We start from the raw sequence: 26,808 nt of genomic DNA, 5'->3' as shown, positions 1-26,808 counted from the left end.
GTCTTACTGATTTTGGTATGGGGGGAGCAATAAGACTGCTCGATGGGGAGGTCTGTCCAAGGTCAAATATCATGTAATCAAATTTTGCTTTAGCAGCACGGTGGCTCAGCGATTAGCACTGCTGCCTCACAGTGCCGGGGACTGTGTTCGATTCCATCCTCGAGTGACTATGAGAGTTTACGCATTCTGCATGGCTTTTCTGCAGATGCTCTGTTTCCTCCCACAGTCCAAATATGTTCAGGTTAGGGTGGATTGGCCATGCTAAATTGCCCCTAGTGTCCGGGGGGATGTGCAGGCTAGCTGGATTGGCCATGGGGAATGTGAGGTTTGATGGATTGGCCATGGGGAATGTGAGATTTGTTGGATTGGCCATGGGGAATGTGAGGTTTGATGGATTGGCCATGGGGAATGTGAGGTTTGTTGGATTGGCCATGGGGAATGAGGTTTGATGGATTGGCCATGGGAAATGTGAGGATAGGGTAGGGGGTTGGGTTGGGTGGGGTGCTCTTCATAGGGTCGATGTAGACTTAATGGGCTGCTTCAAAACTGTAGGGATTCTATGAATGTGACCATCCCCAGTTGGTAACTGCAGAGGCAAATAATGTCATGCTAACTGTCACCCAGATTCAGACCAACTGCCTAGATTACAGAGGATTTAGACTGAATCCTCCTATGCATATTATGATATCTAATTGGGTGACTTTTACATGGTTTGACTGACGTTTCATTTGGAACTAAATTAAGAAAAGACTAATTACAGTGCTCAAAAGTAGAAACCAACAATGGAAGGGAAATCATTATAATGATCTGAAGTTTACTTTTAGCCTTGCAAAACTACCGCATACATTTTGTCCAGCACAATATGAATAAATATTTTATTTTATCATTTTTGACTTTATTGATTAATGGTATATTGTCGTCATTAACAAGGCCAGAATTTGTTATTCATCTTTCTATGCCCTTGAGCTGAGTGGCTTACTGGGCCATTTCAGAGTTTAGTCATCAGTTGGAATATTCTTTCTGAGCGTCTTATTGTGGACGAATGTCAGACACTCCAGAGATTTACTAGAGTGGCAGTGGGGGGTCGGGGAAACCTATGTAGTGAGATAGGAGAAGCTAAAGTTGATGTCCTTGGAGCAGGGAATAGTAAAAGCCAAGTTGAGAGAGGTGTTTAAAATCATGAAGGGTTTTGACAAATGGCCAAACAGCTTTGATTTGCAGAAGGGTCAGTAATCAGGACATAAATGTAAGGTAATTGTCATAAAACCCAGACAGGAGATGTTTGATGAATTCAGTGATACAGAACATGCTGCTTGTAACGGCTGGAGAAGCCAACTTATTTATAACTTTCAGAAGGAAATTAGAAAGTTGCTTGTCGAATGTCAGGGCTATTTGGATAAAGTCATAGCAGAAGGATGGGAGCAATGACCGATTGGGATTTATAGCCATTGTTTCCAAAGAAAAGCGAGAAACTAATTAAGTTGGGCTAACCTTTTGTAGCCAAGTAACTGGGCAATTTAAGAAACCCAAATGAGAGAGAAAAAGGTTCTTTTATCCTGTTTAGTTGGATTGATTTAGTTGATTTACAAGTACGATGTGCTCTCTCTTGGTTTATGAGTGCATTACTGAACCTGATAATAGCTGTGATAGATCTCTTTTACGGGTGACATTTAGGAAGTCAAAAACAAATAAGAATTTGTGTTTGAATTTCACTGAGAGCTGGTTTTGATTATTGGAATACATAACACTTGTTTTCACACATATTGCAGCGATCTCACAAGTTACAATAGGTAGGAAACTCTCCACCAATCTCTGAAAGTCAATCAGCTTCCTATCCCCCTCTCAGCACCTTACTGACCTATATCCATTGCAGGTGCAATGTAGAAAGACCAATTCAAAGATGAAGCTTCCCAAGATAACGTTAGATTAACAGCGTGAAATGGAGATAGGATTAAGTCAGCAGTGTGACTGCACTGATCCATTGTGCCAGTTTTATTTGTTTTAATGCTTATCTGACAGTTGTGTTTTTCTTAGTCAATGCCTGCCAGGTAATGCACAATAAAATTGCAATCGGCCAATAGTACGCTGATGCACCAACGAGTTTTGTCTTGCCAGGTGGAACACATTAGGGTACTGAGTTACAAAAACCAAATGAGAGAGAAATTCACCCCCAGCCCCTCCACCTATCCTCTGAGCTCAGGCAAAGGACTTAGTCTTAGTACAGTAAGACTATGTTCACTGAATTGTTGGTTGCAATTTACATCTGTTTTTGGAACTGTTGTCTGCTTTTTTTCCCCCCAATTTTATCTTGTGCATGATTCACTGTCTGTGGGCTTTGGGTCAATTGAGAGGAGGACTCAGCCAGCCCACACTTCAAATGTTTTTGTTTCTCTTTTCATTCCTGGTCAGGAATGCATTTCGCTTCAAGTACGAATGTTGTGCTTATCCACCGTGAAGTGGTCAGAAATGCTTTGGCACCAATTTATCTTGGGGCCTGTCTTTGAGATGACCTGCACATGGCACAATCCAGTTTCCGTGAGGCCAGCCTGAGAAAGTGGCTTCAATGTTATTTGTTGCAAAATTGTATATTTTTCACCATTTACCTCAGTCTAAGTGAAGAATCTGGACCCAGTGACTCATCTTGCTCAGACAGGATTACCTGGAAATGTTGGTGTTCTGTTATATCATAGCCTTCGTTCACATGGAACATTTTGCTCTTACGATGTGCCTATTCTTCAAATGACCCTGCATTGTACACCCTGACTTTGGAGTGCAAGTGTCAGAAGAAGGCTGAACGTTTAAGTTTGGCACGTGTGATGAATTTACTAAACAACAGATATTTATCTTCACTCCATCATCCAAAGGAAGATCCCGTTGTGATCTTTGTGGAGTGTTGAAGTGACTGTGAAAGCCAAGTTCTATGTACCATGTGGTTTACTGGATGAGTTTCAGTGCTTTTGCGATGCCATGTACGTAGGTCATGTGCCCAGCAAATGGTTGACCAACTCAGGCAGTACGTTCCTCCAGTAGCTCATCATAGATAGAGTAAAGCTTGTACTCAACCAACCTGCGCTTTTAAAACCCAAAACAGTTCCTGGTACATGAGGTTACACAACTGGGCAGCTTGAGCTGAACAATCCCAAGTGTTCCAATAGCCACACTAACAACAAATTTAAGATAATCGGTCAAGCTCATAATGTGGCTTATTTTTACTTTCAAATGCAGGGAGTTGCCCTTTGCAAATCAAAGGAATGCAGGGAGTTCTGCTGTAAAAGGATGGTTACATTTTTGTGCAACCCTGTTAGAGAAAAATTGCACTTTACATTGCCAACACTTTAAGCGCTGTTTCTCATCACGTTACAGCCAATGCACGTGTTACAATTTTGCGCTTTAGAAAGAGTCCCCAATTTGTCAGTTGCGTTACAGTGAATTTGCATTAATGAAATGCAGGTTATAGCAGAATGACCCGCATGTTCTAAAATCTCCCCTTTTTTTCCAACTGCCCGGGTTCTTGTGTAGGCAATATTTCCCTGTGTCGTCTCCATGGTAACACCTCAACTAATCAGAGGCAACTTTCCAAACAATCAGCAGCCCCTTCTCGGAGTATAGGTTACTATTGGTTGAAATTTTGTATTTTTGCATTTCTGTGGATAAGTGCAAGGTGAAATCCTTTAGCAACATGACCGTCCCTTCAGAATGTTCAAGTTCTATGCTGCCAAACCCCGGCTCGCTAAGAAACTCTCAGTAGAACTTGGCAAAAGTTGACAATGACTCCCTGCATTCTTGTGGAGATTTGGAACAAAGCAGAGATATAATTAAAATTTGCAAAAACAAAAGTTTGTTTCCTTTTTGGACCAAATTATATCTAGACTATGCATCTGGTGACTGTCAAATGAAGTAGGAGAAAAATGTGGCTTGAAACATTAAGATCTTCTCATTTAGTGCAAAGAAAGAAGCACAAATTGCCATCTTTCTCACAAAGAAAAATAAAATTCAGATTCCTTTCAATAGGATGGCCTGTTGTCATCCCTGAATAGAGCGCAACAGAGCTGAAAAGAAATGGCCTTTGGGTCTTGCAATTGAAGGGCGAAATAATGTTTCGAGGCTTGATTTTTCTGATGGAAGTTGCTCAGAGTTTGTTTTGTATTTTACCGGAGCTCAATGTGAGCACGACACAGTGGGCGGAATGTAGGGGGTGTTTGTCCCACTCGTTTGTACATCATGAAAGGCTCAAGGTTAATGAGATTTGAAAGGCGACACAGGGCCCGCTTAAAGTGTGCTCAATCAAAATGAAAATGAGCTGCTGCAGTGCTCTCACTCTCTCCAGCTCTGTCCCATATGGAAGTGTACATAATGAGTGAGTGTAACATGTTTCTCAATTCCTTTTAGGATTTCGAACTTTTCATATCTTTGGGTGAACATGAATGTACAAACAGCTGGATTAGCAGCGGCAGTAGCAGTCTGGCACTTTGAGCCACCTCTGCCATTCAACAAGGTCTCAGCTGATCTGATTACTGCACATTTCCCACTACTGTCCCCAATAACCTTTCACTGCCTTTGCTTATCAAGAATTCATTTACCTCTGCCTCAAAATGATACAGAGCATCTGCTGCTCCTGCCTTTTGAGAACATTCCAAAACCTCTTGACCCTCAGAGGAAACAATTTCGCTTTATCTATCTCTCATTTAAGTGGGAGAGCTCTTAGTTTTAAACAGTGCCCTCCATGTTTTAAAGTCGCTTTTTGATTTTGGTTCAATCTCAGTGTGAGTATTGCTGCCAAATCCACGCATCTTAATATGTGCTTTGTTGCATTGTGAAGGTGCTGGGGAGCTGGTGCAGAATGGTTAAGGAAATCATGGAGTGGCCAGTTGTCTTGGGAATACCCAGAGGCTTGTGGAGGTGAGATAACCAGAACTATTTAGAGTCATAGAGGCCTCCAGCATGGAAGCAGGTCCAATGTGCCCATGCCATCCAATTTTCACGATTAAACTACTCCCATTTGCCTGCATTTGGTCTATATCCCTCCATATCTATCCCATCCATATACCTTTCCAAGTGCTTCTTAAATGACAAAATTGTACTCCCTTCTACCATTCACCTCTGTCAGCCCATGCCAGACACTCACCACCCTCCCGTTTGAAACCATTGCCCCTCTGAACTCTTTTTTTTGCATCTCTCCATCTCACCTTAAACCAACGTCCTCTAGTTTTAGACTCCCCAACCATGGTGAGTAAAAGTCGTTGGCTATCTACCTTTATCGATGCCTCTCATGATTTTATGGAGTTGTTTAAGGTCACCCGTCAGTCTCCTATGGTCCAGGGAAAAAGGTCTCAGCCTATTCAATCTCTCTTTTTCATGCAAACGTTCTAGTTCAGATAACATCTCAGGAAATCTTTTCTGTGCACTTTCTAGTTTATCCATTCTATAAGATGGCAACCTGAACTGACTTGTACAGCTGCAACAATGGTCCAACCAATGAAAGCAAACATGCTGAAAGCCGCCTTCGCACTCAGTCTACCGGTGACTCCACTTTCAAGGAGCTACGAACCTGTACCCCTAGATGTTCAATAACAATCCCGAGAGCTCTGCTATTGACTCTAAGTCCTGCCTTGGTTTGACCCATTGAAATGCAACACCTTGCACTTACCTAAATTGAACTCCATCTTCCTCAGCCCACTGGAGGAAGGAGGTAGCTAGGTTCTCAGGGTGTTGGCTGCTGCATTGAGCTGGCACAAAGGAGGAGTTGAGATCTGGGACATGACAGCCATTACCTTGAATGGTAGGACAGGGTTAAAGAGAAACAATGGCCAACATGTGCTCCTATTTCTTAGGTTCTTAATGTTCTTTAGAATATTGTGTGCAGTTTTGGTCTCCTTTTCTGAGGAAGGATGCTCTTGCCCTTGAGGGAGTGCAGCGATGGTTTACCAGGTTGCTTCTAGGGATGGAGGGACTGAGGTATGAGCAGAGATTGACTAAGTTAGGATTGTTTTTGCTGGAGTTCAGATGAATGACAGGGGATCTCATAGAAATTTATAAAATTCTAACAGGACTAGACAGGGTAGATGTTCCTGATGATGAGTTTGTCCAGAACAAGGGGTCACAGCCTTAGGACTCTTGGAGCGTTTTGGTGGAGATGAGACATTTCTTCTCCGAAGAGTGGAATTCATTGTCACAGGAAGTAGTTGATGCCAAAGCATTGAATGTACTCAAGAGGCAGCTCGATATAGTACTTGAGGCGAAAGGGACGAAAGATTGTGGGGAGAAAGCCGGCTATTGAGTGAACGGTCAACCATGATTGGGGGAGCAGGCTCGAAGGGTCGAATGGCTCCTCTTGCTCCTATCTTCTATGATCGTAGGTTGGCTCGGAAGAGCGGAGGCACATCCAGTCCAAGAGAGGACATTGGTGAACAAGTTGAGGCAACCTGGTAATTTCACAGTTCACTTTACCGATAGCAACTTCTTAATTCTGACTTTGTTCAAAGTTCAATTTGTTTATTGGGCATGATTTTTGAGGTTTTTTTTGCCCCTCTGGTTGTTGCTGCAGTTTTTCTGGAGTGTGCGCCCAGCACTACATTGTGGCTTTGTCATCAGCACTGCTGCCTCACAGTGCCAGGGACCTGGGGTCGATTCCCATGTGGAGTTTGCACATTCTCCCTGTGTCCCTGTGGGTTTCCTCTGGGTGCTCCGGTTTCCTCCCATGGTCCAAAGGTGAGGTAGATCGGCCATGGGAATGCAGGCTGATAGTTGACCTGAATGATCTGTAGGAAATCAATGATACTTCAGTTCTCAACCCAGTCACACGTGCTGCGAGGCACAAGATAACACCAACAAAAGAAATCCTTTGGCAAATAACTCCCTTAGGATTGTGCAAAGTTAAAAATCACACAACACCAGGTTATAGTCCAACAGGTTTAATTGGAAGCACACTAGCTTTCGGAGCGGTGCTCCTTCATCAGGTGGTAATGGAGGTAGGTGAGGATTGAGCCCTCCACTACCACCTGATGAAGGAGCGTTGCTCCGAAAGCTAGTGTGCTTCCAATTAAACCTGTTGGACTATAACCTGGTGTTGTGTGATTTTTAACTTTGTACATCCCAGTCCAACAGCGGCATTTCCAAATCATCCTTAGGATTTGCCTGCCTACTATATTCGGGTGAGGTTCCTTCAACAATACAATGGTACTTAAGATGTAATTATGATGAGAATGTGTAAATTAATAACATTTTAATGTACAACTCGTGACAAAAACCCAAAAGAACTATGGATGCTGGGATGCTGAAACAAAACAGAAATTGCTGGTAAAACTCAGCAAGCCTGGCAGCATCTGTGGAGAGAATCAGATTTTGGGTCCAGTGACCCTTCCGTGGGACAGATGGTAGCTAGGAAAAGGATGGTTTTTATACAGAAGACGGGAGAGGGAGAAGAGTAAATAATAGTGAGAGCCAGACAGAGAGGAGAAAAAGTTAGGCAGGCAAAGGAGTGGGTTAAGGTCAGCCTGAGAAAACCAATAGCTGCTAATGGCGACCATTACTGACTGACAATGGGCTATGTGTGGTAGCAGCCCATGTGATGATGACAAGGCCTGGAATGTGGGGCTGGGTTAAGAACATGGAAGACGCTGCTCAGGCCTGAAAACTATTGAACTTAATATTAAGTCGCGGAACCTTAGGGGATTTAAATGGAAAATGAGTAGTTGTTCTTCCAGCTTGCGCTGAGCTTTCTTGGTTAACTGCAGCAAGCCTGAGACAGGAACAGGGATGGGGTATTAAAATGGCAGGCCATTGGAAGCTCTGGGTCTTTTCTGTGGACAGAGCACAGGGGTTCTACAAAGCAGTCACTCACTTTGCTTGGTTTCTGCAGTGTGGAGGAGAGCACAAATCATGGAGCATACATGTCAGTAGTCACATGCACTTGAGCTACTGAGAGGAACTTTTGTCTAGAACTGTGTATAAATTAAACAATTTGGAGCTCCTGAGAATGAGCTCCCTGCTAAGTCAGGGACTCAGATGCTGCAGACTGAGGAGAGGTCAGAGGTCGTATGGGAGCAACCTCTCCAACAAAGCAGGATAGAACTCCAACATCCAAAACCTCTCTCAGCCCAAAATAAGCCACGACTGAAGGTTGTATTTGTAATAGATGGATCAGACCGTAAAGTAACACCTTCTGAAGCACATCAAGGAGCTTTGCAAAAGCATAACCAGAATTAAATTCTGGGCGTGAGGTCAGAGCAAAGTCTATTAGGAGGGGTATCCAAAAGCACGATCTCATCAGTGACTATAAAATCAAGATGTGGTGCTGAGGGATCAAGGTTAGGAGTTTATGGGTATGGAATCTAAAGCAGGCAAAGCCCATATTTAACACCATCCCAGATTATTATATTTTAAGTGAGGTTAAAGCAACTCGCACAGGCTAGCTTTTCAAGTACTGTAAGAAGGAACTTCAGTGTGCCCACCTTGACTCAGTTGACAGCACTCTAGCTTGGGATTCAGGTCATTGTGGGTCCCAGTCCCCGCTCTGCACTGAGTGTATAATCAGGGTTAGAGAGACTGGGAGGATGCCTCAGTCTTGTGGTGCCCTCTCATGAATTTTGTAAACGTCTGATTTAAAACTTTCCCCAGTAACTCCTGAACTAAGAGGACCTGGGCTAAAAATCTGAGGTCTTGGGTTCAAATGGCGTCCGGTGGAATTTAAATTGAATGGATAAAATCAGGAATTGAAAGCTACTCACAGTACGGTTATAAAAACCCACCAAGGTGACGAACCAGCAATAATTGGAAAGTAATTTACAGAGCTCCATTTTGAAATGCAGGACATGGATGGGACTTGCACATCGCGTTTGCAAATTTCAGCGTTTTCTGGGCATCTGGCTCACTAACCTCCTTTTAGGGAGGAATATCTGCCATCCTCACTTGGTCTGCCCTACATGTGACTCCACATCCACGGCAATGTCATTGGCCCTTCATTGTTCTTCAAAATGGCTCAGTGAGCTGTTTACCACGAGATCGTTTAGAAATGGGCGACAGATGCTGGCCGAGCCCATGATGCGCAAATCCTGCCCCAATCTGGGCTCTGGGAAAATGGCTGTGACGTGGAATGTTATTGATAAACTGGCTGGAAGAGTGGATTTGTGTGTTCATCCATCTCACTGTCATCGCTGTTAAATGCTGTTTGTCAGTGGTGATGCACAGCCCCTGAAAGTGACTCTGTTGTTTTAAAGGCACTATCAAATGCAGGTCATTGTTGCTGTATATTTTCACACAGACAGTGACACCTCAGAGAAGCTGCAAGAATACCTAGTGATGGAAACATACAATTACTGTTTTTGTAGCTGGGACTGAACATTTTATTCTGTTTACCTGAAAAGTTGTCATTCCTCAGGGTCGTGTTGGTGGTCACAAATATTTACAAAGTGAAAGCTGAGTCAGATTGTAATGTCTTGAGAGTTTATTTAACTATGGGCCATCCATATGTGGCACAACCAATCTGACACGAAAGACAGTCCAGTGATTATCTGACCGCACTCCATAATTATTTTATGAACCATCTGGAGAGTAGGAGGCAGGATAAGATTCCCTCTGAAAATTTCCAATTAACTTGTTTTTGTGACATTATTGTGAAAGAATGAGCTTATCATTTCATTAGAAATAGTGGTCAGGGAAATCTTCCCCTCATGGTATGTTCCAACACATGGTAGCTAAAGACAAAAATTTCTTATCTTCCCCTTGTTGATTTGCAGATTGAATGTGACTGGAAAATATTGCTTCCTGACAAAGTCTTCCACAGATTTCTAATTTTAATTCCTGATTCTCCTCTATTCCCCTGTGCATCTTGTTGTGGCATACCTACCTACCTGAATCATTACTGTGGTTCTCTCTCGATGCATGGAAGTGACTCTGTTTCCCCTTTTATGTCATCAACTCTCCTGGAATGTGTTGCTCATCCCCTTGATTAGTGTTTAGATTAGATTGGATTGGATTAGATTAGATTAGATTACTTAGTGTGGAAATTCAGGCCCTTCGGCCCAACAAGTCCGGCCCAACAAGTCCACACCAACCCGCCGAAGCGCACCCACTCAGGCCCATTGTCCCTACGTTTACCCCTGCACCTAACACTACAGGCAATTTAGCATGGCCAATTCACTTGACCTGCACATTTTTGGATTGTGAGGGGAAACCGGAGCACCCGGAGGAGACCCACGCAACCGCGGGGAGAATGTGCAAACTCCGCACAGGCAATCGCCAGACGCGGGAATTGAACCCGGGTCTCTGGCACTATGAGGCAGCAATGCTAACCACTGTGCCACCGTGCCGCCCAGTGAGTTTAAAACTCGCTGACTGACATTTTACACTGAAACTTTGGTCAAATTGGAACCAGGTCATTCAGCAGGGAAATCAGGGAGCACTGTTCCAACATCGTAGGAAAATTGGCCCCAAAAAATACTGGTTCAACTAGGGCAGCACTATGACGTAGGGGTTGGCACTACTGCCTCAGCGCCATGGTTCGATTCCTGCCTTGGGCGACTGTGCAAACTCCACGCAGACATTCTCCGGGGGGAGGGGGGGGTGGGTGTGAGGACCTGGGTGGGCTGCGCTTCTGAGGGTCAGTGTGACCCAATGGGCTGAATTCTGAATTCTATGAATTGGAGTGTTGAAAACCTGAGACTGGAAGATTAATTTAAGTTATGTGGAACAAAGTTGGGGAATTAAAGCTCGGAAGGAGATCAGCTTTTGTATCATTTAGAGCCAGTTGATGAGCAAAAGTACTTGTGTCAGTCACCATTTATTACCCAAGTGAATCAATATAATATGCACCCCCTGACTCCACTGCTCCCTGATGTGAGCAGATGTCTTTAGTTCTGCTTGAGGGTATTTTTCACCAACCTATTTTTTTTAAAAAAGAAGTTATGACGCATGTCTAGAGCAGGTGGGACTTGAACCTCTGCCTTCTGGCTCAGAGATAGGGACACCGCACCACAAGAACCACTTTATTTCTGCTTAACGTCCTCCATCTTTACTCGATGAAACAAAATTCATAAGCGTTCTCCAGTTATAATGGCGGGTGTAGACTCAGTTCGCTGGTATTGTCCCTCCCTTTGAACAGGAGATCCGGAGTTCAAGTGCCACCTCATCCAAAGATGTGTCAAAAGATGCCTGAACAGTTTGATTAAAAGCACCTAATTGTAAAAGAGAATGCACTCTAGGGACGAAATGTCCTCCTTTAGTCAGATGTTAATTGGAAACTTGCTATTGCTTTGATGGGAATAAGAGTGTGTGAGGGGGCTCCTTAAGAGTTTGAGACAGGAACCAGTGAACGTTCAGGTCAGCTATTTTGATACCGCTGTGAGCTATTTCCCACCAAGGAGTCCTTTTGAAATATTAATTTTTCCAGCTTTTCTCATTGCCAGTCCATAGCACGCCGCAGTCTAAACAAATGATACTTCATATCTCCTCAGTATTTCATATACCATTCTCTTTGGTACTCTGCAATTTCACCTACCCTCCCCATCCTACCCCAAAACTATCAGAGAACCGTGGCTGCCTAGCTACTGCAATGTTTCCTGTAGGTTCTCAATGTGCAATTCTTGGCCTTACTCCTGACAGCCATCACTATAGTTTAGGCCTGCCCGCTATCATGATACACAGTGCCCTCATCGAGGCCACGGTGATGACCACCTGGCATGGCTTGTAAATCCAAAGACCCAGGTGATATTACTGGGAGCTGGGTTCAAATCCTACCAAGGCAGATGGTAGAAATTGAATTCAATAAATGTCTGCCGTTGAGAGTCTAATGTTGACTATGAATCCATTGCCAAATGTTGGCAAAACCCAACTGGTTTGCTTAGGTCCTTTCAGGGAAGAAAAGTGTCATCCTTACCTGGTGTGGCCTGCATGTGAGTCCAGACCTGCAGCAATGTAGTTGATTCTTAACAGTCCTCTGGGCAATTAGCAATGCACAATGAATGCTGGCCTAGCCAGTGACACCCTCACCTTGCGAATGAATTTAAAAAGAAAAATTCCACTCACCCTCTCCCTTCCCCTAGCATTCCATGTCTCCCATACACTACCAACTCCTCCTCTCTGTCCTTGCTGCTTCCCTTCCACAACTATGACTCCTCCCACCTTGCTACCACCACAAGGTAGCCTGATACCCAATGACAGTCATGGGGCTGACCACCATCTCCCCCCACCACCCCCCCAGGACTGACCGTACTCCCCTGGCTGACAACTGACCAGACCCGGCCACCATGAATCCCCTGACAGGCTGCACATGAGCTATAGGACAGTCTGTGGCCCACTCCCCAAACTGTTGTGAGATGGACCCCTTGACACCATCAAAAAGATATCTGACTAAGCTGAGAGCACTGGACTGATGCCACCCTTCACCGGGACCCTCAAACTGACAGCAGTCCCCTTTAATGGAATCCCTACAGGGTGGAAGCAGGCCATTCAGCCCATCAAGTCTTCATTGACCCACGTAAGAGCATCCCAATCCCAACCTAATCCCATGCATTTCCCATGGCTAATGCACCTAATTTGCACATCTCTGGACAGTAAGACCAATTTAGCCTGGCCAATCCCCCTAACCTGCACATCTTTGAACTATGGGAGGAAAGCAGACACAGGGAGAACATACCAATTCCACACAGTCGCCCGAAGGTGGAGTCAAACCCACTAACTACTGAGCCAACGTTGTGTTGACTGAGGAACTTCGCCCCTTCCATTTTGAGATGTCCAGTGGAAGTAGAGTATAGAGGGTTGTCACATGTTGTAAGTATGGGATTGACACTGCATACTGCCATGCCCACACCCATTTCCTGATGCCAGCTGCCTGGCTATGTATCTGCACTAATGCAAGGTCAGACAGAAGTACCATGGGGCTTGCAGAATGCTAAAAGGCAAGACACAGGTGGCGTGAGACAGCAGTATGAGTGTGCTCAGAGATTAAGTGAAGAGATTTATCAGGATGTTGCCAGGAGTGGAGGGTTTGATGGGTATAAGGAGAGGCTGGATAGGCTGGGACTGCTTTTTACTGGATCTTAGGAGATTGAGAGATGACCTTTTAGAGGTTTATGAAATCATAGGGGATATAGATAAGGTGAATGGCTGGTGTCTTTTCCCTAGGGTGGGAGATTTCAAGACTAGGGGGCATACTTTTAAGACACAGGAGAAAGATTTAATAAAGACATGAGGGGCAATTTCTTTTTACGTAGTGGTTAGAACATAGAAAAATACAGCGCAGTACAGGCCCTTCGGCCCTCGATGTTGCGCCGACCGAAGCCTACCTAACCTACACTAGCCCAATAACCTCCATATGCTTATCCAATGCCCGCTTGAATGACCATAAAGTGGGAGAGTCCACCACTGCTACTGGCAGGGCATTCCATGAACTCACAACCCGCTGAGTAAAGAATCTACCCCTAACATCTGTCCTATACCTACCACCCCTTAATTTAAAGCTGTGTCCCCTAGTAACAGCTGACTCCATGAGCGGAAAAAGGTTCTCACTGTCAACCCTATCTAAACCCCTAATCATCTTGTACACCTCTATCAAATCTCCCCTAAACCTTCTTTTCTCCAATGAGAACAGCCCCAAGTGCCTCAGCCTTTCCTCATACGATCTTCCTACCATGCCAGGCAACATCCTGGTAAACCTCCTCTGCACCCGTTCCAGTGCCTCCACATCCTTCCTATAGTATGGCGACCAAAACTGTACACAATACTCCAGATAAGGCCGCACCAGAGTCTTATACAACTGCAACATGACCTCAGGACTCCGGAACTCAATTCCTCTACCAATAAAGCTCAGTACACCATATGCCTTCTTCACAGCACTATTTATCTGGGTGGCAACTTTCAGAGATCTGTGTACATGGACACCAAGATCCCTCTGCTCATCCACACTACCAAGTAGCCTACCATTAGCCCAGTAATCCATCTTCTTGTTACTCCTACCAAAGTGAATGACTTCACACTTAGCTGCATTGAACTCCATTTGCCACCTTTCTGCCCAGCTCTGCAACTTATCTATATCCCGCTGTAGCCTGCCACAGCAGGATCAACTGGGAGGTAGAATAGGAGAGAGCCAGTTACTGAGGCATGTTCATGTAATAATGAGGGTGATAATGAACAATAATCCCCATTAATAGGCCTCTCACTGCTCACTGGCGGGGGCTCTGTATCGAAATCCGGAACATAGTTGAAAATTACAGCCTGTTGCTTGTCATGTTGAGAGAGGATTCGCTGAATTTGTCACTCAGTTCTCCAAAATACATCGCCATTGTCCACATCTCACAGGCCATGAGAAAACCCTGCACATAGCCAATGGTTCACGTTAAACAAAACATTCTTGTTTCTTTCCAGATATTGTTCTTCACTTAAATAATCCTGCTGTTGTTTGTAACCAACTCTTAGTTTTGACTGCATTCACAACTTTCTATTTCAAATGTGTTGGGTTTTTTTTGGTATGAGCTTCGATATCACTGTTTAATCAAATGACTCATTAAGCTTTTATTTGTAACATGATTACACTCAATGGCTTTAGTTTTCTTGGATATCTTAACAATTGATGAGTGTCTCAATCACTTAGGGTGTATCTTTTGGTATTTCAAACAAGACAGAGAACGGTGGATGCCGGGAATCAGAAACCAAAACTGAAATAGTTGGGCAAACTCAGCAGGTCTGGCAGAAGAGAAAGCAGAGTTAACATTTTGAGTCCGGTGACTCTTCAGGACTGGACCCGAAATATTAATTCTGCTTCCTCTTCTGATATACATAATTTTCTGACATCACTTCTAATTCTGTTTCTTCAAAGGGTTTTCACATAAATTGTTGTATTTTTATCTATATTTAGAGTTGTTCCTATACTGATCAGTTTCAAAGCATTCGTAACTTCTGATGACATAACGTTTGGTCCATCGTTTGCCTGTGTATATTGAAGGCTCCCTTCACTTGGATCATTGTACTTAGCTACGCTCCACATCTTTTCGTGTCCGATTCCCCTGCAGGCAATATTTAGCCATTTGTATCTTTTTATACACCCCTTATCTGTTGTGGTCCCTTTCTTTTTGTCTATTCAAAGATTTCACCTTTTGGTGCAGAACTCTCATTTTATGATTCCAACTCCAAAACGTTCAACTGTCAGCTGGTCTCCATGTTGCAACACTAATTTGAATTTTTGCTTGTGGTTGGCTATGTGTGAACGTTCTCTATACTGCTTCCAAATTGGCCACCATTTATTTGATAATGATAGTAGCTTGATGATGGTAACCAACACTCGATACCGGCAGTGTCTACTGTTTACAAGATGAGCTGCAGAAATCCACCAAAGATCCTCAGACAGCACCTTCCAAACCCACGATCACTTCCAATTAGAAGGATGAGGGCCACATATACACGGAACACCATCAACTGCATGTTCCTCTCCAAGTCACTCACCATCCTGACTTGGAAATGTGTTGATGTTCCTTCATTGTCATTGGATCCAAATCCTGGAATTTGCTCCCTCAAGGCAGTGTGCGTCTATCTGCAGCCCAGGGACGGCAGTGGTTCTCGAAAACAGCCCATCATCACCTTGTCAAGATGATGAGCAATAAGTGCTGGCCAAATCAGAGGCACCCACCTCCCATGAATAAACTAATGAGAGAGTTCGACAGTCAACAAATCCTGTGCAAAGTGGCTGTTATGGAGACAAGTGTGGCACCCAGTTTGTGCACAGAGATCCTACAGGTGGCAAACAAAACCCAATCAGTTGATTTGTGTCGACAGGATTAGCAGAGGGAGATCACTGCCTCAGCCATTGGAGATGGCCTTTTATTTAGTAACATCATGTACACTTTCTCCATCTACCTGAGCTGTCCGTGTAGAAGAAAATATGCTATATTTTGCTGTACACCATTCAAATGTCAGCACAGATTATGTGCTCTAGTCAGAGTGACTTGAACCTCTGAGCCTTTAGCCCAGGGGTGAGTGCATCATCGTGTGAGCTACAGTGCGCTTCAGATATGGACCAGCTCCAACCCCCTCCAAAATATTTTCAGATGATTTCCAGACCCTAACTTCTTATTTTCAAGACGCTGCATTCCAGATCCAATTCGATTGGCCAAGCGACTCGACTCTGAGCAAAACACACTTTATTTTTACACTATAGTCAGAATACAGACAAAATAATAATCACAACGTTGTCTTAACTGTAACTCTATCAAAATGCTGAACAATATAATATACATATTAACTAATACTAATTAACTGTTCCAATATAGTAGCCTCCCATAAATGCACACTTGGCAAAAGGTAAATTTAGTAAAATAGATCATTTCACAGGCAATTCTCCAGTCCAGGAGGAAAAACATTGAGAAACCTCCAGAGTAGCGGGGAGAGATGTACTGTAGCTTCCAAACTCCGTTTCAACACCCCAGAAACTGCTACTAGAAACATGCAAACTAAAAATCCTGGTTCTATGGAAACTTGACCCCACCCCTTCATGCTGCTTCGATTGTTCTAACGTCAGGAAAAAAAAACAAGGCCTCATCCGGGTTTCCTCCGGGTGCTCCGGTTTCCTCCCACAGTCCAAAGATGTGCAGGTCAGGTGAATTGGCCGTGCTAAATTGCCCGTAGTGTTAGGTAAGGGGTAAATGTAGGGGTATGGGTGGGTTGCGCTTCGGCGGGTCAGTGTGGACTTGTTTGGCCGAAGGGCCCACTGTAAGTAATCTAATCTAATCTACTGTTTAGTTTTTGGGTTTTAAAGCAGACCGACCAATGCCTCTGATCTCAACCTTCCTTCACTTAAGAAAAGGACAGGACAAAATACACCCCTTAAAGCTCCAGTATCGTCCCACTTCCAACGCTGTTCATTGTCAGCAATCAAGCTACAAAGCCAGTTTAAGTATTGTCACTATATGAATAATACACATTTAGTTTCCAGAGGTATTTGTGATTTTCACAAATGAATGAAAGCAGTTGGTCTTCTCTAAAGTGGGCTTGTGTATGTGGGCATTACATTGAGGCAATGTCCACACCTTAGTCAGTTTGCTGAGAATTGCTCCTTTGGTGTCATGCGGAACTGTCCTGGAACACAGAAAGAAAGCAGTCCTCGGTTGCTATTAGCTCAATTTTTGGAAGGTGCCCAAAAAAGGGAATTGAGCTGTTCTGTGGAATTGCGATTAGGCACATTTAGAATGCAAAGTATTGTAATAAATACAGCTGGTGCCAAGTCTTTAAAGCTTTCACATCTCCTTCAGTACTCCGAACTAAACACAGAAAAGCTAACATGATTGATTTGACTTTGTTTCCCTCTCCCCCTCTTCCCCCACCCCTCAGTCTCCTCCTCAATCATTACTCTGCCTCACCTCCTGAGCTGTGAAGTCGGGGTGGAGGGGGGCTGTCAATTGGAGAAAAACTCTGAGCGCTGTTCCTTCGTCAGGTAGCTAGTGGGACAAGATCAGAGGACACAAAATTTATAGTAAAAGATCAAAGTGTCAGGCAACTGATGCGATGTATTGAACAAACAGATTGCTGCTAAGTCTTTAATCACTTAAAATGGGGGTGCAGGTATTGAGTGTTTTATATGTAAATCCCAATTCTTTCAAGTCACATTTCCAAGATTGTTTTTATTAAAACAAAGGTGACATCTCGGCTCAGACACTGCATTATAGGTGTGAGGTTAGCGTCGCTGTATCCGAATCTTGAGTCAGACTGGTTCTATTTCTAAAGTATGAATTTATAAAATGCCACATGGACTGATGGTCGACAGATTGTGTGATTTAAAGACATAACAGAAATCTAGGTTTATTCAATGCATCGCATCAGCAGTATGACATTTTCATCTTTTATTATAAAGTCTGTGTCCTACATATCTGCCCCACTAGCTACTTGATGAAGGAGCAGCACTCTGAAAGTTAGTGGTTCCAAAATAAACCTACTGGACTGTAACCTGGTGTTCTTTAATTTTTAACTTTGTCCATCCCAGTCCAACACCAGCTCCTCCACATCACAGACTGGAGAAATGTAAGTGTGATCTCTACTGTCATGGAGTTCAGAGCAACATTTCATAGAGGTATTATTTTGAAGTTTAGTTGATGTTTAAGGGAGAGAGTGTATTCGAACTGATCCAGATGGTTTGAACAGCATTTTGGATGTAATCCCTTCACGGGACTGCCACCTTGCTGTTTGAGCTGCATTTGTCATTATCTCTCATCTCGATCCTCCTCCTCAGTTTGGGATCTAGCATTTGGGGACAAAGTAATTTGTGTTTCTCAGAATTGTCGCTGCTTTCAATTGGAATATAATGTGGAAAGAACAAAATTAATCTGGCTTTGGTTCTGGAGTCCTGAGCTTCGTTGTTCCTGGTAGGGAAGGAAAGACCAGAGAGTCCTGCAGAAGAAACTGATCAGTTCTAGATCTTGGTGGAACAACCAATAGGCTCAATCACCGAGACAATGGAGACATGTCCTTGCCACCATTACCCAACACTGGTCCAACAGGCCTGCTCCAATGTTGCTCATACACCAAAGCACTCTCCTTGTGTACTTCAGCTTCGAGCAGGGTAGAGGGGGGAGGAGTTTTCTTCAGAAAGATTGAGCCTTTGAAGTGAGCGAAACGAAGGCATGTGAAGAGAGTGAGCAAGGTGGGTTTCAGCTCTTTGCTCATTCTCCTGATGCAGTTGATTCACAGAGAATGGGATTTACAAGGCAGAAGTGAGAAGGACTTCAGGCAACCAGCCCATTACAGACCTTGTTATTGGAGCACTACAGACGATATAGATGGTATAATTGTGAAAAAAGTCCTTCTAGGTGAGACCAGAGTTTGAGAGAGAAAAAGGAACAGACAAGTAATGAGTGATTGGCAGCCCGTTACACTCATGGGAATACATGCTAACTCTTTATAAATTAACCCTGTGAACTGCAGTATCGTCCTAGTTATTTTTCACTGTTCTGCCTGCCCAGGATTAACCATCTGCAGAAAAGGAAAGTGGAACTGTCTGAGCTTTGAGCTGTTCAGAAGGAGGTGGTGCCTTTTCAGTATAAATGCCATCAGCGCACACCACTCCCTCCCAACAATGTCTGTCTGAGCAGCAAGTGGTACTGAATCCTGCTTCACATCAGCACACCCTCTGCACTGGCTGTGGAAATCTGACATTTCCTTGTGCACATGGCGAGGCATTGAGTCTGACCATTTGTACTGTCTTATTTTATAATAAAACAGCACCGGACACCCTGACTCTTACATAATAAAATGGTTGCAAAAGGTTACCTGGTCACTTCAGTCGAGTCACACAGCATGGGAACGGGACCTTCGGTCCAACCAGTCCATGGCTAACACAATCCCAAACTAAACTAGTCCCAGCTGCCTGCACTTGGCCCATATCCCTGCAAAAGTTTCTGATTCTCATACTTATCCAAATGTCTTTTAAACATGGTAACTGTACCTGCATCCACCACTCCCTCTGGAAGTTTATTCCACACATGAACTACTCTGTGTTTACAAAGAAAAAAAGCCCTTATGTCTTTTTTAAATTGCCCTCGTCTCATCTTAATAATATGCTCGCCAGTCTTGAAATCCCCCACCCTAGGGAAAAGGCATCTGTCATTCATCTTATCCATATCCCTCATGACTTTATAAACATCTATAAAGTCACCTGTCAGTCTCCCAGACTCTAGTCAAAACAAAGTCCAGGCATATCCTATCTCTGCCATAACTCAAACCCTCCCTTCCCAGCAACATCCTGGTTAATCTCACCTGAATCCTCTATCCTTACATGCAGGGCATGGTACACCAGCACAGGTCTCACCAGTGTCTTGTACAACCTCAATGTGATGTCTCAACTCCTATACTCAAAGATCTGAGCAATGAAGGCAAGTGCGCTAAATGCCGTTTAACCACCCTGTCTAAAACGTGACAGTAAACCTTCATTGAACCCTTTGTGTCAGAGGGCAAGTACAGGAGATAATTGTTTGGTTTACAGTTCCTTGTCTTGCGCTTTCACTCCAAATGTACAGGTAATGCTGGACTGAAAGTGTTCCAACAATTTTATGTACTGCACTGTAGATGGCATGGGAACAATTGAATACTTTACAATTATACACAGATGGAACAGTAGCAAGAGACCAGATGCTCTGGAATTCTCCCCAAATGTGATAACAGTTTTGCGAGTTCAAAATTTTCAGAATTCACAAATGGTTCAGAATATTCTACAGTTTCCTCTCCTCCCTTGGCTTTTTTTTTTCTGGGATGTATTTTCCTCCAGCTTTTCCCATTCCCAGTCTTGGCAATGTGACTGGAAGGAAGTGAGGATTTGGCGCGTCCTATGCTATGGAGGGCATCATAGCTGAGTGCGAGGTGATACAGTGCTGAAACCCTCAATGAGTTATGATGCTCGTGTTGTGATGAGGTGACTGGTCTGATCAGCCCAGCTGTCAGCACTGGAGGAAAGTCTCCTCCAAAGAGGTCACATGGCCATTTGATAAAATTATGTGACAGGCTTCTATGTGGTGAGTACAGAAACTCTCTAGCTGGGGAGACAATGGTGACAATTTTAAAATTATCACTTAGAGAGTGAAGGGAGGCATTGGAAGAATTGCCTTTTCAAGGGCTGTGTATGGATAATGGATTGGTGCATCTTCTAAAGAACATTAATCCAACCAAACCATGTCCCTAAATCTTTAGCCCGGTTACTGACCCATGACCTCATCATGCCACAGGAGGCACGGAGCCCTACCACCCAGTAACTCAAGCATTCCCAACGGAGAGGGCAACAGAATTAAGGTTTTAGATCGAAGAAGTCCCTTAGGGCGTCAGACCTAGCTATCATGATTCAGGGACTCGGCCTGTCAAATGACCAGATGAAGTACACAAAGGCGATGGGGGAATCGCTGACCCTTTTAGTCCACTGAGGACGTTGTGGTCACCCCACTCAAATAATTGCTTGGCAACTGGAGGAAGTCAGAGTGCAGCATTTTATCTTGCCTCAGCAAGGACAGTGTAGGCACCTACACTGACCAACTACAACCAGCCATTTGCCACCATTGTGGTGCCAGCAACATATTAAGCATTCAGACTATTTTGTACAGTTCAAAACATTCTGAGCTTGTACTGAATGATTACGTGAAATCAGCAGATTCTTTTCAAATGTGGGCCTTCAACTTTGATCCACCATTGGGATCTTCTAATTACTTTGGTGATCTTACAGGTAAAACCACTCAGAAAAGTCAGATTTCCTCTTTGGTCCTCCATTGCATACCTTGGTCAAATTGTTTTGACAACCACCAAGACCACTCGATGGAGGCTATAAATCTCATTTTTCATCATTCTCTTCACAAGTAATGGTATTCCTTTTGCTTACCTGTTATTAAAGATTCCTTATCAGCTCTGGGGGTCTCCTTATAAACCTACATTCTTCTCTCACTCTCTTTATCCCTTTGCGACACTCGTTAAAACATGCAACATGCACCTGAAAATCTACTTAACTGGCCCAGTGCCAGAGAGTGCATTGCACTATTGCTGCGAAGTGGCTTTTGTGTTTAAGGGCGCTAAATCATTGCAGTTTATTGTTGTATATTGTTATTGTACGGCAGAGAACTCTTTTTTTTTGAGATTGGAGTTAAGGCTCACTGAGGTAGATCGTCTTCAATCCAGAGTAAATTCCTTTCATCAGACAGTGCCCATTTCTGGGGTCTATTTTGTCTTCACTAATATCAGTGCAGTTACCCTCCGATAATTGACAAGTGGTGCAATATTTCATTTCTAAGCAACATCAAGCACAATCTTGATAAGTAAATTGTTTGCTCAATGATATAAAAGCAGTGTTTTGTAACAAAGCAAGTGCTGGAAGATTGCAGTACTTCTGAAAGACTATCTTTCTAAAAGAGCATACATTCTCCATCTTTACAGAAGGGATTATTTGAATGCATCGCTTTGAAATGAAAGTGTGCCATTGTGTTGAGAAAAGAAATGTGGATAGGTTTGTTATCTTGTGCCTGCATGAATTGTAGCAGCATTTTTTATTTAAAGGCATAAAAGAGCCATCATAATTAAATCCTCAGGGATCTCAAGTTCTGGCTCAGAAAAAAAAAGTCAAGAGATTTTGGTCTCCGTTACTAATTCCAGTACCCTGCCCAATCACAGCACAATTTGCAGTTATGAAGGAGCAGAGACAAACTTGGAACATGAATCGGGCACCGACCTAGAACATCAACTGGGCAGCACTGAGTTCAACTGTACGTTTAAGGGAATTGATCTAGAACAGACATTGAGGACAGTGATTCAGGCATTGACTGGGAGTAGTCATCTAGACCCAAGACTGCGTTCGAGAATGGGCTGTGCTGCAGTGAGCTTGAATGGCTGAAGGGCTTATTCCTGCTCCGACTTTAAATGTTCGCATGTACGTTCACATCTTTATACCACCGGGTTCAGCGTGTTAACAAAGTTGACAGATAGTCTTACCAAGGGCTTGCTGCCTTAAGAGTGACTGTGGGGCCCATGTGCTGAGCTGAGCTGAGCAAGTTACTGAGTGACTGTGTTGTTTCTGTTTCAGGGACTAACATGCACCTTGCTGAGGATCTGATGTTACCCACCTAGGAAGAGAGCCACGACCTGACTCCCGACATTCCCCAGGATGCTGGGAATCTGCAGAGGGCGCAGGAAGTTCCTCGCAGCCACCCTGACTGTTCTCTTCGTGCCAGCATTTACCTGGATTTACCTCTTCTCGGGGACGTTTAAAGGCAAGCGAAACATCCATTTCTTGCAGTTGTTTCCCTATCTCTTGGTCCATCCCTTTCTTACCTCAAATGAATGTACAGCAAAGATTGGTGAGTGATTGGATGTTGGATTGTTCTTGGGATGTTCCTCGTATGAGGAAATGTCAATGGGTTTGGATGCAGGAATGGAATCTAAGAAGCTATTGGTTCAATGCGGAACTGCTGAATGCTCCAGGAATGAGTAAGTAGACTGAAAGGTTCCTAGGACGTTTAAAAAGTTTTTCCCTTTTTGATTTGCTTTGAAATAGGAGTGGAATGCCGAAGAATCATTAATTGTGGCAAATGAAGTCTGTTCTGTTTAGTGTACAGGAAGGCAGTGCTTCTGAAGGTGGGGAGCTCAGTGACAGGAGTGAGGGTAGTGCAATTAGCACCATGCACTTTATCCTTCAGGATTTTCTGTGGTGTTTTGGATGGGAGGGGGCTCTAGTTTGGGTACAGTCCTTTTTAGGTTTGATCAGACAGGTTCTGTACAGCCACACTGAGCTTGCAATTCAGATGGCAAGGTAGACCGCGCTCAGACATCCAGAATGTTTCACCACGAGGCAATGTTGGACTGAGTGAAATGTGTTGGCACAGTTTATTAATCTTTGTTAGTTTGCTCGCGTGTTAACCAGGTGGATATGAAACAGCTAGTTTCTGTTAACCTATGCAGCACTGTTCAATCGCTGCAGTGTGTTTTGCCTCATGCTTGTGTAATGAGTTGCATTTGGTGCGTCACCCTCCAAACGTGAGCACAACGGATAAATTATTGATTGACTGTGCGTTGATTATTTTTTTCAAAGAAATGCTAAATGGTGCCCGGAACGATCAATATTACAGGCAGGGAGAGTGCTCTGGATGCAAACTGGAAATGCATCAATTGCTGCAACGCTAAAGTCCAGGATGTAAGGCTGTTTGTTTGAGACCTCAACTGTAGGATTTGCTTGCATGAAAGAGATGGCATAGACTGTATACAGCCTCATTAAGTTTCTTAACAATTGCAAAAAGTTCCACTATACTTCCATTCATAGTCAAACGGCATAGAGACAGACCCTTTGATTGAACCAGTCCACACCAATCAGATTCTGAAACAAAGCTAGTCCCACCTACCCGCGCTTGACCCATATCCCTCCAAATCTTTCCCATTTGTGAATCTTTTAAAGGTTGTAATTGCACCGCATCCACCACTTCCCTCTGGCAGTTTATTTCACATGTGAACCATTCTTTGTATAAAAATCTAATTGCCCCTTGTGGCTTTTAAAACCTTTCTCCTCTCACCTTAAAAATGTACCCCCTAGTTTTGAGCTCCCCCACACTAGGAAAAGACACCTGCCATTCCCCTTCTCTATACAGGTTGTAAGTTTGCTCGCTGAGCTGGAAGGTTTGTTTTCAGATGTTTTGTCACCATACATCATCAGTGAACCTCCGGTAAAGCATTGGTTTTATGTCCCACTTTCTACCTATGTGTCTTGGTCTCTTCAGGTGGGTGATATAATTTCCTGTTCTTTTTCTCAGAGGATGGTAGATGGGGCCTAAATTGATGTGTTTATTGATGGAGTTTTGGTTAGAATGCCAGGCCTCTAGGAATTCCCGTGCATGTCTCTTGTTTGGCCTGTCCCAGGATGGATTGTTATCCTTCATCTGTATGTAAGGATAGTAGTGAGAGTGGATCATGTCTTTTGGTGTTTAATTGGTGTCCATGTATCCTGGTAGCTAGTTTTCTGCCTGTCTGTTCAATGTAGTGTTTGTTACAGTTCTTGAATGGTGTTTTGTAAATGACATTTGTTTTGCTGGTTGATTGTATGGGGTCTTTTAGGTTCTTTAGCTGCTGTTTTTGTGTGTTGGTGGGTTTGTGGGCTACCATGATGCCAAGGGGTCTGAGTATTCTAGACATCATTTCAGAGATGTCTTTGATGTATGGCAATGTGGCTGGGGTTTCTGGGCACGTTGTCTGCTTGTTTGGGTTTGTTGTTGAGAAATCATCGGACTGTGTTTATTGAGTACCCATTCTTTTTGAATATGCTGAATAGATATTTTTTCTTCAGCTGTTCGTGGTTCCTGGGTGCTGCAGTGTGTTGTGGCCCTTTTGAAATAATGTCCTGATACAGCTCCGTTTGTGGGTGTTGGGATGATTGCTCAAGTTAAGTATCTGGTCTGTGTATGTTGCTTTCCTGTAGACACTGGTCTAAAGTTCTCCATTGACTGTTCATTCTACTGTGACATCTCGGAATGGGAATCTGTTGTCGTTCTCTTTCTCTTTTGTAAATTTTATGCCAGTCAGGATGTTGTTGATGGTGTTGTAGGTTTTCTCTAATTTGTTCTTTTTAGTGACGACTAAGGTATCATCCAGGTACCGGACCCAGAGTTTGGGTTGGATAATTGGGCAGTGCTGTTTGTTCAAATCTCTGCACTACTGCCCCTGCTAAGGACCCTAAGATGGGAGATCCCATGGGTGTTCAATTCATTTGTTCGTACATGTTGTTATTGAAGGCGAAATGAGTAGTGAGACCTACAACAACATCAATAATATCCTGACTGGCATAAAATTCACAAAAGAAGAAGAGAATGACAACAGACTCCCATTCCGAGATGTCACAGTAGAATGAGCAGTTAATGAAGAACTTTAGACCAGCATCTACAGGAAAACAACACACACAGACCACACACTTTGCTGCAGAAGCAATCACCCCAACACCCACAAACAGAGCTGCATCAGGATATTATTTCAAAGGGCCACAACACACTGCAGCACCCAGGAGCCATGAACAGCTGAAGAAAAATATCTATTCAGCATATTCAAAAAGAATGGGTACCCAATAAACACAGTCTGCTGACTTTTCAACAACAAACCTAAACAAGCAGACAACGTGCCCAGAAACCTTAGCCACATTGCCATACATCAAAGACATCTCTGAAATGACTTCCAGACCACTCAGGCCCCTCGGCACCATGGTTGCCCACAAATCTACCATGCCTAAACAGCAGCTGATGAACATAAAGGACCCCATACAAACAACCAGCAGAACAAATGTCATTTACAAGATACCATGCAAGAACTGTAACAAGCACTAGATCGGACAGACAGGCAGAAAACTTGCCAGCAGGATACATAAACACCAACTAGCCACCAAAAGACATGATCCACTCTCACATACAGAAAAAGAAGGACACCACTTTGACTGGAACAGCACATCCATCCTGGGACAGGCTAAACAGAGACACCCACGGGAATTTCTCGAGGTTTGGCATTCCATCCATTTTGTCAGAGAGGCTCCATCTCGCCGGAGTGGTGAAGCAAGGGCTGCTGGGAAGGGGTAGTTTTCCAACATTAAAAGGGACTTACCTCAGGAATCGGGCCTCCATTTGCTGAGGGAGGAGCGAAGAACTTCTGGGAAGTCATATATTTTTGTGGTTGCGTTACCCAAAACACTACTCGGGTAGTGTCTCCCACCCATCCTCCTCCTCTTCTAACCAAACAAAAAGGTTCTGTGCAACAGATTGGTAAGGTAATGAGTTTATTTTTTATTCCTTATTTTTCAACAGTGTCTTTGGGAATTTAGAATAGTGGGAATGGAATATTCCTCCTGCAGAATGTGCGAGGTAAGGGTCACCACTAGTGTGCCTGCTGACTACATCTGCGGGAAGTGCACCCAACTCCAGCTCCTCGAAAACCACGTTAGGGAGCTGGAGCTGGAGCTGGATGAACTTCAGATCATTTGGGAGGCAGAGGGGATTATTGAGAGGAGTTACAGGGTAGTTGTCACTCCGAAAGTACAAGAAAAAGGCAGATGGGTTACAGTCAGGAACGGAAAAGGAGCCGGCAGGAAGTGCAGGGATCCCCTGTGGTCATTCTCCTCAACAATAAGTATACCGTTTTGGATACTGTTTGGGAGGGGGGTGGGGGGGGGGGAAATGACTTACCAGGGGAAAGCAGTGGGGTACAGGGCTCTGACACAGTCTGTCCCTGCTGCTCAGAAAGGAAAGAGGAAGAAGAGCAGAGCAGTAGTCATTGGAGACTCCATTAGGGGAACAGATAGGAGGTTGCGTGGGGACAAGAGAGACTCGTGGTTGGTGTGTTGCC

General features: G+C 43.9%; 1 protein-coding gene across 1 annotated transcript in view; it reads left to right on the top strand.

Moving 5' to 3' along the window:
- The window catches only part of large1 (LARGE xylosyl- and glucuronyltransferase 1), a 527,618-nt gene that overhangs the window by 199,544 nt on the left and 301,266 nt on the right, over nucleotides 1-26,808 (top strand). The window contains exon 3 of the mRNA XM_060840013.1: nucleotides 22,526-22,712. Within this exon, the coding sequence (XP_060695996.1) occupies nucleotides 22,607-22,712 (106 nt within the window). The 5' untranslated portion in view covers nucleotides 22,526-22,606. The remainder of the gene's footprint in view (nucleotides 1-22,525; nucleotides 22,713-26,808) is intronic.

This window comes from Hemiscyllium ocellatum, chromosome 19 (genome assembly GCF_020745735.1).
Source record: "Hemiscyllium ocellatum isolate sHemOce1 chromosome 19, sHemOce1.pat.X.cur, whole genome shotgun sequence".
Lineage (NCBI taxonomy): Eukaryota > Metazoa > Chordata > Chondrichthyes > Orectolobiformes > Hemiscylliidae > Hemiscyllium > Hemiscyllium ocellatum.
Note: the sequence above shows the minus strand (reverse complement) of the source record. Positions and strands in the feature narration are given on the sequence as shown.